Source organism: Lacerta agilis, chromosome 1 (genome assembly GCF_009819535.1).
Source record: "Lacerta agilis isolate rLacAgi1 chromosome 1, rLacAgi1.pri, whole genome shotgun sequence".
Classification (NCBI taxonomy): Eukaryota; Metazoa; Chordata; class Lepidosauria; order Squamata; family Lacertidae; genus Lacerta; species Lacerta agilis.
This window is the reverse complement of record NC_046312.1, coordinates 64,841,472-64,856,188: the sequence shown is the minus strand read 5'-3', so window position 1 is coordinate 64,856,188 and position 14,717 is coordinate 64,841,472. Positions and strand designations below refer to the sequence as shown.

The 14,717-nt window shown below is 42.3% G+C and overlaps 1 protein-coding gene across 1 annotated transcript; it reads left to right on the top strand.

Moving 5' to 3' along the window:
- Window positions 1-973: 973 nt before the first annotated feature.
- On the top strand, window positions 974-13,531 carry LOC117048318 (NADH-cytochrome b5 reductase 2). Its single transcript, XM_033152022.1, has 9 exons — window positions 974-1,046; window positions 2,895-3,041; window positions 5,977-6,049; window positions 6,503-6,609; window positions 8,287-8,416; window positions 10,264-10,347; window positions 11,388-11,473; window positions 11,911-12,010; window positions 12,866-13,531. Exons 1-9 carry the CDS (start codon window positions 1,032-1,034, stop codon window positions 13,036-13,038), a joined length of 915 nt encoding a protein of 304 aa, XP_033007913.1. The 5' UTR covers window positions 974-1,031; the 3' UTR covers window positions 13,039-13,531.
- The last annotated feature ends 1,186 nt before the right edge of the window (window positions 13,532-14,717 follow it).

Genomic DNA, 14,717 nt, shown 5'->3' with positions numbered 1-14,717 from the left:
TCCTAATACCCCTCCAGGATCCTTCCATACTTCTGTAATTTTCCTGAGTCTTTACTGATTTTTTTTTAAAAAAAATTACAAATAAATAAAGTTTATCAAATCACATGGTGCATTCTCCTATGGACCCAATGATGGACATTTAATCTTTATGTGATGGTTCGGAAACTGAGGTTTCTGATAAAGAGCTACTTTGATTCCTGATCACAACAGCCAGGCCAAACACTGGAAGTTGGCTGCAGGAGATTTGCAAAACAATTGGGACCTCCAGATCTGGACCATTGCATTAATGGGAAAGTTAGCAAAACATATATCCAAAAACAAAGGACAGCTTTTCTAAAGTTTGGCATCCGTTTATCGAATATGCTCAAGCAAAGGAATATGATTGGCAGCTGCCCTCTTCCCATGGATTCCTTTGGAAAAAAAAACATTCTTGGATAATATGTTCAGGAAGGGCGATTGTTTGGAACCACACTGCTGTTTTTGGAATACTCGCTCCTCACATCCTTCCTTCCTTTGCTCAAACTGTTGTCATTAAGGTTTTTTTGTGTGTGTTGGAAAATGAAAATTAAGAACAATCACCTCCTCCCCTAAAAAAAAGGCCGCTTGGTACATTCTGCCAACCCCTGGACCATGGGCGTAACCAAGCGAAGGCGGGCAGGGGGCAGCTGCCGCCTCCCAACAAGAAAAACCAATACTTAACTAACAAGTTTTCCCTTCCCCAACATGAAGCCTGCCTACGCCCTGAGCAGAAACCGTTCAGAGACGCGAGGCGCGTCGAGGTCCCGAAGGCGCTTCAGAAGCGCGCTCTGCAACAGGCCGTGCAGCTGTCGCAAGAAGCTAGGGAACCGGTTGGTTTCGCAAACGAGGGACTTTGCTCTTTAACTTTAAGCTGGGCGGGAAAAGCTCCCGGAGGCGTTAGCACGCCAGAGAGGAGGAGAGAGAGCGGGCCATAAACACCTGAGGCAAGAGTGGCGTCAGGTCCCGCTGCCAAGCCGGTCGCGCGCTCCGGGGTAGACCTGCGTTCGTGGATCATGGAGTCCAGTGTGGTGAGGAAAGCGGCGTCGGGCGGGTGGAGTGGGGCTCCAAGGGGCGCCTCTCCCTCCCACCCCAGCGAAGGCAGCCCGGGACGCAAGTGCCCTTTGTACGCCCAGGTGCCTTAAAAGGCCATTCGCCTCAGCTGCCTTTGTTTACCATTCTCCCCAATGAGTCGTTGCCACTGGCATTCGGGATATGGATTCTTGCAGAGTTTAGGGCTGCGCGGTAATGAGTGAAGGCGAATAACTGAAAATAAACTGCTTCAGATGAGTTGCTTTCTCAACAGCTTTTCCTTCCTCAGTCAAACGAGGTGTGTGCTAGAAGGGTGATAGAAGGGTAGAGTTGTTCTCATCATTTCCTTATTTCTTTGAGAGTGTAATTAGGGTTGCCAACTTACAGGGGGTGGGGGATGGCCAGACCTGCTCTTGTGCCTTTTAGCTGCCTATTGGTCTTCAGAAATGCGCAGCTGAAGCTTTTTTGCAACCCTGCAGAGAAACATTAAGGCACTGTGTGGAGGGGCTGACTGAAAAGCTGGCAGCCTCATCCATGCAAGTTTGTGGTTCCCAATTAACTAAGTACCCCGTGTTTCTAAAAAAACGAAAAACAAGCCATGGACTCTTACTTTTGAAAATTTTGATACCTCTACAGTAGGTTTTGTCATGTGCCATGGACCCTCTGGGTGGGCTACACGGGCTCCCTGGGGTCTGCAGAACTACTGGTGTAAGTGACTGTGTGTATAAAAGTGAGGGTTGATGACAGTGACAAATCTTGGGTTCCCAAATTTCAGCAGTGCCCTGTGTGATGCTGAAATTCAGCACTATCTTGCTCCATTCTAAATCATAGTTGCGGTGCTCCTCCCACCTGAGGCTCTGCGTCTAGTGTGGCTGAACCCCAAATCCACCTCTGATGATGATTGCCAAGTGCACAACAAGTGTCTTGACTTGAAATGAGAGAGGTGGTTTTTGGATTAGATTGGTTCTTGTAGGACTGGTTCTGTGCACTTTGGTACTTTATCCTGAGCCTTGCACACAACATGCAGTTAAGCCAATCTTTCCTGCCTGCAATTGTCCTTGAGAAATTCAAGGCTCAGATTCTTGCTTTACCATTTGACTCACAGTATTGCTTTGAGCAAGCTTCTGTTTCTCAGGGATATCTACTGCATGGAATTGGAAGGGGCTGAAAAGCACATTGGTTCGGGGCTGAAAACTACTATGGAAATGTGATGCTAAACTGGCACAACTGTGTAGCAAAGCCTTACACCTGCAGCACATTCAGTGTTTGGTCGATACTTATTGAGAGTTTGTGGGGTGGTTAGCCTGCATGATGCTTGAGTCCCTTTTCTTATTCCTGGGGTCCTGGATTCAGCAAGGGTTAAAAACTAATGGAGGATTCAAGTGCTGAAGTAAGCTTTTTGGTGAGTTAATGGCCCTAAGTAGGGCCATTGGTATAACAAAGGAGATTGCTTTGTGCCAGAGGTCAGATGGGTGGGTGGGCCCCCTTCCCTCACCTGGCTGGTTATTGGAAGGACAATGGCCAGTGTGTGTATGAACTGGCAGGCAGAAGCCAGAGAGTGAGAGCCATGCTTGATTTCTGTTTGATTCCAAGATTGTGACTATGGGAGAAGCAAAACTTTATGGGGTGATAATGCTGGGAGCCCTTCTATCTTAGGCACAGGTTGTATATATGTGTAGATAAACCATATACCCTAAAGACACCACAGTCTCTGCTGTCCCTCATTCTGAGGAACTGAACCTTGGGTAAGTGCCTGGAACCCCTGGCATCTTGCACCACTCAGAGATTGGGGTGGCGCATGCAACAGTACTTACTTTGTGTGTGTGTTTCCCCCCTCTCTCTTCCAGGATCTCTCTTTAATGATTGTTGGGATGGTGGTTGCAATATCTGTTGCATTGTTGGTTTTTAAACCAATGGCCTCTCGGAAGAAGAAAGGTCAAATTACTTTACAAGATCCAAATATCAAGTATGCATTGTGTTTGAGAGAGAGAGAGGTAAATTATCTGTTCTTATATGATTTGAATGCACTAAGTGGTCTTATACTGAATTAAGCCATTGGTCCGTCCACAATAGTATTGTCTACTGTGGCTGACAGTAGTTCTCCAGGACGAGTTCCTTTTAATTGGAGATACCAGGGATTAAACCAGGGGCTTCATACATGCAAAAGTTGTGCTCTTTATTTTTAGAATCATAGAATTGTAGAGTTGTAAGGGACAACAAAGGTCAACTGGATGCAATGCAGGAATCTTTTGCCCAGTGTGGGGCTCGAACCCTTGACTCTGAGATTAAGAATCTTTTGCTTTTATTGTTAGATTTATTTATACCTTGTGTTTCCCTGACAGAAATCAATGCAGCTTGCAGATAAAAACCAAGAATAACTAAAAACATAGAAAAAACCAATCATTAAAATACAATTAAACATTGATATAATTAAAACTATACACATATATAAAATCTGCTTTAAAAATATAATTACCCTAAAAGCAACATGGCACCAGCCCTTTAATTAAAAGAAGTCAATTCCTAAAAGCCTGTTGGAGCAGGAAAGTATTCAGCTGCCAGAAGGAGAGCAAGTAAGGAGCTACTCCAGCTTCTCTTGGGAGGGAGTTCCAGAGTCTGGGAGCAGCTACTGAGAAGGCCCTCTCCTGCGTCCCCACCAAGCTTGCCTGTGAGGGTGGTGGGACTGAGAGAAAAGCCTCTGCTGAAGATCTCAAAACCCAGGCAGGTTTGGATGAGGGAGTAGGGTCTTTCACACAGCTTGGACCTAAGCTGTGTATTCTGTCACTGAACTAGAACCCCTCCTAGGTGTTTGCATTTCATAGAAAGAAATGAACTTTGACATATTTTCCCTGTGTTACGGCTGTATCTCTGCGCCAAATCACTGCGCAATGCACAAAATGCCTCTGAAATAAAAATAGCCACACTTTACTAATTTCAAGGTGCTGAGCACAAAAATGACATTAACATTAGTTGCTTGGCTCTTGTTTAGGAGATACAAAGATGATCATGTATAAATGACCCAGTCCATATTGAGTACACAGTTTCATTTGGCAACACTGTATTTCAAACTCCACACATTCTTACACAAGAAGAACTGAACAGTCTTGTTTTGTGAGCTGTAGAGCTGTGCAAGGCCAAAGCGGAGTAACAGGGATCAAGACACCAGCAATGGAATCTTCTGAAGGAAATTGTCTGAGTGACTTCGATTCACGCTAGTCATGAAGATGACCTTATGTTCTGCTATGATGTAAATGGCCTGATGAATGTCCTTGGAATCATTCAGGGTGATGAGAAAAAAAGCTTGGGATGTGTTTTGTCTGGTGTCAGCTAGCTTCCACGGGAATGTCAGAGCAGAAAACTACAAGGAACTGGTCGAGGACATGTTGTCACTGTATCACAGACCTGGCTGCAATATGTCCTTAAAGATCCACTTTCTCCATTCCCACTTGAATTTCTTTCCCGACAACTGTGGTAGGGCTAGTAGGGTGGGTCATTAAAAAAAAATCGAAAATGTTTCCTCCCTTGATCTTATCTCAGGCGTATGGTATAAACATAGTTAAATTTCAAATTTGGGACAAATCGGTTAATATTTAGACCCTGCTCCTACAAATTGAAATTTTGCCTCACCACGAGTGATAAAAACATAGGAATTTGACTCATTTAATTCTCAGTATGTTAAATTGTGAACTAATAAACATAAATTTTAGGTTTTATGTAGAGCAATAATAGTTGCATACTATTATTTTCTGCAATATTTATTTATTTAAGATAAAACATGTTGATAATTTACATGAAAAACCAATGGTTTTGAAAAAAATATATGGAACAATTAAGCAAACGGTGTACTAAACATTTTTGAAAATTTTTTTTTTATGACCCACCCTAATGGCTAGTGATGAGTTTTCATCAGGAAATTGCAACAATGGAGAAACGATTCCAGGGGAAGTGGTCTGCTGCCATGTTTGCGGACTTCTGTTGGACGCTGCCCAGAGATGATCCTGAACAGCTATGCAAGTGACAGGGAAAGCGGCACTGGGTGTAGAAGCTGGCTTTACCGATGCATGTTGCATGTGCATATTCTTCGATTATATAGTAAACCTTTGCACATCTCTATGAAACAGTAGGCCTAGTCATTTTTTTTTTGTTTTCATTGTTGCATTCGTGTTCAGCACCTCAAGATCTAGAAGAAATGGCTACTTTTATTTCAGAGACATGACTTATGTCAGAATTTGTTGTGCAATGTAATGAACCAAGTGACTTTCTTCAAGTGAAAGAAGAATGCCACATCCCTAAACAGCCATTGCATGGACAGAGTGGGGAAGCAAACACTGTGGCTGGGGCAAAAGGGTCAGATGGATTTGCCTAAATGCATTTATGTCCTGCTCATAAGTGTCCCAGAAATATCTGATTGAGCCCTGTAGGAGGCAAAACACACCAGATTATCTAGCATGGCCCCTCTTTTGTTCTTAAGCCAATCGTAAGTCAGTGCCAGATGATTGGCTGAAGTAAAACAGGGCAGAAGCTAAGGAAAAGTGGAAGGTATTGTTTGCCAAGTGTATAATTTTACCTGTAAGCTTTTTAAGGAGCTTGGCTGGGAAGCAAGATTGAAAAAACAAGTGAAGAGATGAAAGCACACAAAGCTGTTCTGATTACATGCAAAATGCAGGTGCTTCCACACTAAATGACCATAGAACTGTAGAATTGGAGGGTACACCAAGGGTCATCTAGTCCAACCCCCTGCAATGCAGGAATAAAGAACCAAGTTCTTACAAATGTGGAATGTGCATTATGTGACACCTGTAGTAGTGCCTATTCTGCTAATCAAAGCAAATCCATGTAGAGTATTATGCGACTTTAAAAATTTGAAGTTTTGGAATGTTTTGTTACACAGCACAACCCTACAGTACCCACCTTTTTGTGTTTTTACAGGAGATCAGTCACGATACCAGAAGATTTCGGTTTCAACTTCCGTCATCGAAACATATATTGGGCTTGCCTGTAGGTAAGCATGGCTGCCTATTATGATTTCTAACACAGAGCCTTTTAGGTGACAACACCCCACCTCTGGAAAATCACTCTGGAAACTCTTCAGAACTGACTCAACTCCAATGTCAGTGGAAGCAAATTAAGATTGTACAGACTTTTCTTGGAGCAACAGCTTAAAAATAATGATGTTTGCAAGCATAATGTGAGATTGTGTTGGTTTCCAATTCCTCATCTTCCTGAAATTGATTTCCATGTGTTTTCAAGCTTATGTTCACAGCTATGAATCTTTCTTTCTTTCTTTCTTTCTTTCTTTCTTTCTTTCTTTCTTTCTTTCTTTTTCTTTCTTTCTTTCTTTCCCCCCTCTCTCTCTTTTAAAAAATGTAAATTTTCAGCAGCCCAACTAGTTTAGCTAGTTTGTTAATGCTATTATGAACTTTGGAATGAAAAGTTAACAGTTTCTCCCACCTAGGCCAACACGTGTATCTCTCTGCCAAAGTGGACGGTAACCTTGTGATCCGGGCCTACACTCCAGTTTCTAGTGATGAAGTGAGAGGCTATGTTGATTTAATCATAAAGGTATTATATTTAAAGTTATTCAATGCTGGTAGCTTGATCCGCTTGGATTTTGGTTCTATTTCTCATATAAACATGGGTCTCAATTACAATTTGCAATCAGAAATTGGATCATTTTTAAATTTATGTCTGAAGAAGCACACTAGGTTATTATTAACCTATTTTTAAAGTGTATGGGCTCATTCTGGAATCGGAGAATGGTGTGGAAATGATGGGAAATACGCTTTGCATCCGCTTCCTTTATTATACATGTTAACAGAGACTTGTCTGTCTAGGCACTGAAAATAAAACACAACTCACATTTGGGTGTGTGAGTACAATGACCTTAAAGTGCTCTCATGGGTGTTTTGAGGATTGGTTCTACTGTGGGGACTGAGTATGTCCTCAGGTTCTGCTGGATTTAGTGGGTTATAGGGGTGGGGGGATGTAATGATGTATATCTTGAATGCCAGCCACAGAACTTTGTACTGATCTTGCACCCCCCCCCCAGATCAAATGTATAGTTGCATGTTAAATGTGCTGCTTTATGCAGGGAATAAGCTTTCAAAATCCTGGTTACATCTTGACAGTAGGAAGATGAAGTACAAAAACAGCTGGTTCTTTCTTCAGTGATGCATTGGAACAAATGTAACTCCAAAGCAACTTTATTATTATTATTTTCTTCAGCACTGGAAGTATTGAAAGACCAGTGTGTGTGCAAGTGACTCCCCCCCCCCACCCCAGTGGCTGGATCATTCATTACTTCAGTAACTGCATTAGGATGGAAAAACTTGAGTTGGATAAATTAATGACTTCTTCTCAAGCCATCCTTGTATGTTACTCTGTTGTGGGGTTTTGTCCTCTCTTGTGTATAGTAGCAACATTTAATCTAACCCAGGATTCTTGCGAGGCTTGGAAAGAATCATTGCGCACAGGGAAGTATTAACACAGGCGCCTCCATCATTTATCCACCTGCTCCTCTGCCTGATGCACACAAATGTGGCAGGTGAAAGTTGTCTAGGCATGGGATAAAGAGGTTGAAAAAACTTAAATCCGATAAATATGTCAATTTCAGGCTTTTGTATAAAACCGAAGGGCAGGGCCAATGTTATGCCAGCCATGCTAAATATAGGATGTTTCGGCTTTGATATAAAGATTAGTGACTTGTGAGCATATTGTGTAATGCTCTGTAACACTTTGTAATGTGAAAAGTGAATCTTTTGCTGTTCTGGGGGAAGGATGTCATAGAAAGGGTGGGGAACCTGTGGTTGTCCAGATGTTGGACTATAACACTCATCATTCCTGACCATTGGCCATGATGGGAGTTGGAGTCCAGCAACATCTGAATGACTACAGCCCCCCCCCCCCCCGCTTACTTCTAGGATGACTCCTTACCAAAAGCTTATCCAAAAAACTTAGTACTTTAGACTCTTGAGTTCTTAAAGTTTATCTGGTAGGGTAAATAGAAGTGCAGTGAGTTTTTTTGTTTGTTACAAACTCTGGGAAACCTGGGATTTTCTGGGTTCTATTTCATGTTTTGTGTAATAAAAGACAATTGTTACACTTGGTTTTAGCCCAAAGGGCAGAGTGGAAAATGTTGTTATTTACTCCTTTCCATTGCATCTCACCGTTGCCTTCAAAGTAAAATGGCTAAATTCTATCTACCACTGTTGTGTGTTCCCCCACTTCCTCTTCAAACAGGTTTACTACAAAAACATTCACCCCAAGTTTCCAGAAGGTGGGAAGATGTCCCAGCATTTAGACAACATGAAGATTGGTGATACCATTGACTTCAGAGGACCTAATGGACTTCTGGTGTACAAGGGGTCAGGTACAATAAGGTCACAGAATCCAGATGCTTAAAATAGCTGCTAGATGATGTGATGAAGAAGATATTCGGGGCAGCATTTCACCTGTTGTCCGAACACTGTAACGTTATGTCAGGGAACTGTCCCCGGTGCAGCGCAAGGTGGTGGAAGGGCTCTCGGGATGTTACAGAGAGCCCCGGTCCCACTTGACCAGCAGCACCTCCTTTGGCAGCAGAGGGAGCAGCGAGGATTCCAGCAGGGAAGGGCTGGCTTTTCAGGGCATGGAGGGAAAGGGCTCTGAGGATGCTGGAGAGACCCCGCACTCCTCTCTCTCAAGGGGCGAGGAAGGAGACACCAAGCTTCCGGTGCCCCAAAGGCGTTGAGGGGTGAAACGAAAGGATGGGAGGCAGGGTTTCCGTATACCGAAACTCTTTTGTTGGGGTCAGAACAGGAAGGGGCCATTCCCGGATTCTGACGATGCTTGATATAGACATGATTTCAATAGCTCTGCACTGTACATAGTTTGCACAATAAAACTATTAAAGGAAACTTGGAGTTTTTCCTGCTTACTCATGAGCAACCAACAGAGGACCTTACACGTTAGAATGCCAAAGAGGGTAATCAACAGGAATTTGTGACAACTGAACAGTGATGGTGCTCTTGAGAGACAGAGATGGTCAGAAATCATCAAGATAAGAGTGACAGCATCTCAGCTGAAGCAGGGCGGCTTCAAGATTATGTGCATCTCTAAATCATTTAAGCTATCATGTGCTGCAGTAGAACTGGAGCAGTCATTTCATCAGGCTCTATGGAAGGGAGAGAGAGTGGACAGCAGGGCCTCTTCATCAGTTCTGCTGAGATATCACAAATATTTGGACCCTCCACTTATGGAAATCTTTCAATTCCAGCCTGTCATTACATGAACTCTACAATTGAAAAACAGTGCCACGAGTTTGCCTTTTTCTTTCTTCCTACCAATCCTTTTCTCTCTCTCTTGTGTCACTCACCTCAGGCTTATAAACTAAAAGACATGACACAAAAGGAAAAAAAAAAGATGGGTAGAGAAAAAGAAAGAGGAAAACTCAAAATTTAAAGAAGACCAGACTGCCCAGAGCAATTTCCAAACATATCACTTACATTTGGTGATATGGTGTTTCCTGCTTGGCAGGGGGTTGGACTGGATTGCCCTTGTGGTCTCTTCCAACTCTATGATTCTATGGTTTGTAAGCTGCTCTGGGCACCTCTTTTCTTTTTGAAACTGAAGGGTAGGATAAAAATGCTTTAAATAATAGTTTTATTTTTTTTGCTAAGATAATTGCTAACTCCAGTCCTTTTAAAAATACATGTGCATCAATACCTTCTCTTACAGTGCAGTCCTATGCCTGTTTACTTGAAAGTAAGTCCCAGTGTGCAGTGGGACGTACTCTCAAGTAACTATGCATAGAATTACAGCCTTAATTACATAGTTTTCTATTCCATGTTAGCTGCTGTAAATGAAGCAACGTACTCCAACCTATAAATCCTGGCTTCTACTGGCTAAACTATATTGCCTCACTGTTAATATGATGAGTAGCTGTGTAGCTCAATCCTGTGTTTTGTTGTTGTTTAGTTGTTTAGTCATGTCCGACTCTTCGTGACCCCATAGGCCAGAGCACGCCAGGCACTCCTGTCTTCCTCTGCCTCCCGCAGTTTGGTCAGACTCATGTTGGTAGCTTTCAGGTGTTTACTTGGAGGTAAAGCCTACTGTTTCAGTAGGTTTACATAGGATTGCAGATTTAAAGAGCAGTGTTGCATAGCGCAGTGATTAAATGCTGCTGAAATCGTTCACTCTTTGGTTTGCCTTGACAGCTGTAATCTCATTTTCACACAGGTAAATTTTCTATCAAGCCAGATAAGAAGTCTGAAGCAAGGATAAGGGTTGCAAAACATGTTGGAATGATAGCTGGAGGAACAGGTACGATATTATGCCTTGGTGAGGGGACAGATAGGGTTGAGCACATGGCAAGAACTAAAGTTACTGCATATATTTTATGTGATCATAAAACTTTGGGTGGGGCTAGCTTGAGGCTTTCCCATATTCATGCCAGAGGACTCAGTGTGTGGGGGAGGCTGTTTGACAAGCCATTCTAGTATTTGTTGACCCCTGGTTTTAACTCAGTAGATGGCATTATGTGATAACCAAAGCCTCTGTCACCCTTTGGCCCATTATAACTTATCAACAGTATAGAAGTGTTGCATTTATACAAAATACATTTACTTGGGCCTGATTTAAGATTCCTGCTGCCTCTTTCAGCAATGGATGATATGGCAGTGGTCTGCCCTTCATTCAGCTCAGTATTCAGTTGCATTGTCCACTGTTTCGTTTCACCTGCTGGAGAAGTCTTCTTTTGCCCCATGGCAGAAGGGTGGAAGGTAGCATTGCAGGAAGAGCTGGGTGGGAGAAGCTGTGGCTGCATTCTTGTGGGGCAATTGTGGGGCCACTAAGAGGCAGGAGTGCTTTCCATGTTGGACCCTAGTAACGCTCTGGCCAACATCGATTTGAGAACTGAGTGATCTATAACTGTCTGGTTCAGTGAAAACACAGCCTAAGCACAAGAGCTTGGGGTCATGCAGTAATTCTGAAATAGTTACAATCTTGGAGCAGGTAGTATTGATCCTACTGGGTGGCTGGGGAAACCCAGCCAGATGGGCGGGGTAGAAATAACTAAATATTATTATTATTGACTATCACCATCATCCTTAGGAATGTACTTACCAAGCTAAGAGATTTAGTCTGGAGTGTGAATTCAGCTACACTGAATATAATAAATGCAGGCTAATCATCAAGCACTACTGCTATGCAGTCCATTTCCCCTTGTCTTCTTTTACAGCTAGTCAAACAAAATCTGGGATGGACTAATCTAAAATCTTTTTAAAAATCCAATTAGGATAATAAGGCAGCATTAAGTGTCTCTGCTTGTGGGAATGGAAAATTTGTTGCTTTTGTTTTGATAGGAATTACTCCAATGCTTCAACTAATTCGTCACATTACAAAGGACCCCAAAGATAACACCAAGTGTTACCTTCTTTTTGCTAACCAGGTGAGTAGACTTCTCCAGTTTATTCATTTTTCTCTGTGGTTATCACAAAGGATAACCACAGAGAAAAACTCAAACAGGGATTTGACAAGCAACAGTTTGAGTGTTAGGAGGCGGCCAGAGAAGGCAGCTTGTATGCATTTTCCCATCCAGGATAAACCAGAAAGTTTGGCCAGAAAGTTAATGTTAATCACACTTACTCAGAAGTAAGGTCAGTTTGCTCCGTTTCACTGAAATTCTGTTCTAAGCAAAGGGTATCGTAGCCTCAATGCTAAACTTTTGAGGAGCCGATTCATTTTACCTAATAAGGTACCGGTAAAAATAAGAGGGGGCAGTGAAGTTAGAAACAACGGTGCATAAAAGTTATTAAGAGAGGTGTGTGTGCGTGAATCTCCCAATTATTGTACTTTGTGGATGTTTAACTGACCTTCTACCAACAGACAGAAGAAGATATATTATTGAGACCAGAGCTTGAAGATGTAGCAGCAAATCACCCGGATCAGTTTAAACTGTGGTACACTTTGGACAGACCACCTCAGGGTAAGTGACTCCAGCTTTACAGACTAATGAAGCTTCTACTTGTATGCAAATAATTTGAGTATGGCACACTTCTAGTGTAGGGATAAGTTTGCCTTGCTGTGATGTTAGATAAATTCTAGTGAGCTTTTAAAGTTTATGAATTTTTCTGTCATTGATCATTTTTCCTGGTTGTCGTTGATGATGCACCCCAAGTACCCTTGCAAAGCAAAATGATATTTTACTAGTAAGACAAAAACATCAGGTGTTAAGACTTTTCTTTGGGGGTAACCACAGGAATCATGATGGTTAGGATTTTCTTTTGAGGGAGGTGAGAGGGGAAGAAGGAACAGCAGCTCCAAGGAACAACCATCAACTCCCCCCCCCCGCCTTGGTTTAAGACTAGGAGCCTGCCCCATATAGATGGTTTGCATTTTATAAATGCTGTCCATGCTGTCTGTAAGATTCAGTAAGGGCTTTACTAGGTTCTAGTTACGTCCTTGGAATGTGCATCAAACTGTCAGCTGGAGATCTGAAGGCTACCCATCAGGAGTGGTTAATGTGTTGCTGGGCTCCAGTTTCCCATCAGCCTCCACCCAGCATGGTGGGGAAGTCCAGAACTATCTGATGGACCACTGGTTTCCTGCCATGCATGATGGTCTCACTCATTCAATTCAGGGGTTGTCGCTTTATGGAACTGAATCTGGAAGCTCTTCTGGATGAGAGAGCTAAATGTGTTTGGATCATGATAGAATCCTCTCTGGATAGCACATAGTAGACATATCTGATGTATTCTTAAGGTGATATAATAGACAAGTAATTAATATGAAAGACTAGCCCTGAAGCTTTCTAACTATGTCCACCATTTTTTCATTTCAGGCTGGAAGTATAGTGTTGGTTTTATTACGGACAGCATGATAAAAGAACATATGCCTCCCCCTGCCAGTGAGACTCTGATTCTGATGTGTGGACCCCCACCTATGATTCAGTTTGCTTGTCTGCCTAATCTTGAAAAGATAGGGTATGCCAAAGAAAACACTTTTGCTTATTAAACCGGAAGTTGTACCATCCCTTTTATAGTAAGTGGTTGGTACATATTAATTTTGTGTTATGCAGAGATGGAAGGCAGGTAGTAAAAATGATGGTTGATGGGAGTGGTATTTCCCGGACATAGCTGGGATTTGGCCGTTGGAAATCCCTGAAATGTCTGGGATAATCCGGATGTATGGCAACCGATGTTTATACCAACACTGCACTCTCAGTTTGTATGCTTCTGATAGTAATGGTGCTAGGTTATGCCTTTCTCTGCACTGAGATGCTGCTTAACAAGCTGTTGCAAGTATGTAATTCCAACAGTTTCTTTTGTCCAAAAGTAGTTCTATAGCCAGTAGAAGAATGCTGCATTTAAAAGGGCTATCAGGGAAAGCTAACAGTTTTCCATTCAACTGCAGGCTTTTGGTATATGAGAGTCCTTATTTACATAAACATCAAATTGTTTTGTAAAATTTGTTTGTGATGCAGTAATATAATTTACTTCACAATGACCATTCAAGTATGTTCATTACTCTGTCGTAGTCTCTCTCTCTCTCCCCCCGCCCCCGGATTTTTCACATGCCACCAGCTTTAGTGAACCCCATCTCAGAAAACCAGGGGGAACATCAGTGCTTCCTGTAAGAACCATGCAAGAGTAAGCAGAAAGTGAAATCTACTGTTGAGGCCATCCTGTCTGTTGGGACCATGGTGCCATTGGAGCATGAAAGCCAAAGGTCGGACAACATGAAGAGCTTAACTGTTGGGCAGGTGCTCTTCCAAAGGAGAGAAGGTGGTGGCAGGCAATCAGTCTTAGCAGGATTTAGTCTTCAATTTCAGAACCATGTATACAGCACTTGGGCAGTAAACCTCCTCTTGCAGCTTTCCTTGAGCCATATAGCCAAAGTACCATGCCTAGTACTTGGACTAAGACACAAAATAGGGCTGTTTCCTGCATAAACTGCATTGGAAGACACTGCAAGGAGTGTCTTCCAGTGTCTTAACCACCCAGCCTTTATGACATTGCCTAATCATACTGTAACAATATTCTAAAGTAAACATTGCCACAATAAGCTATTCTAGATAATATTGGTTACAAACTAGGAAATGTATTTATAAACATTTGAGCCATATTGCTCACGCAAGTCTTGGTGTAGCTTATTCATATTCAAAATATTCATATTACATCACTAATACGTAATAGGCTTGAAGTGTATTCATAGATTGTTGCGCATGGAACTCTCTGAGCCAACATTCATACCTGTGTGCCAGATAGGAAAACCTTCCTGGGAACATTTGTTAACCAATTTTATTTTCTTACACTTATTGCCACCCATTTTTCCTTTACGGAATTTAAGGTGAGTACATGTCGTTGAGAGTCACCCATTCAAAGCACTGACCAGACTCAGTCCTGCTTTGCTTCAGTGAGGCGGCATCATTACACACCTCCAGACCACAAACCCTAGTACAGGTTGTATGCATGCATATGCTTCAACAGTCACCTTTGTAAAAATGACATACAACATACTTTGTCATGCTTTTGGAGTTAAGAGCATGCACTAGCTCGAGAACGGTAAGAAATGACACAGATATAAATATGTTCAAAAGCTCTCCAGGGCTAAAAAGCCATTAAATAGTTTATGCTTCAAGTATTCATCTTGTACAACCATTCAAGGACCCATTACTTAATAGTAAAGTCCAA

What these genes read in the sequence shown, in the direction of transcription:
- LOC117048318 (XM_033152022.1), top strand. An exon ending in TGTGTTTGAGAGAGAGAGAG is followed by an intron (nt 3,042 to 5,976) that starts GTAAATTATCTG and finishes GTGTTTTTACAG; the next exon opens with GAGATCAGTCACGATACCAG. An exon ending in TTTGGACAGACCACCTCAGG is followed by an intron (nt 12,011 to 12,865) that starts GTAAGTGACTCC and finishes TTTTCATTTCAG; the next exon opens with GCTGGAAGTATAGTGTTGGT.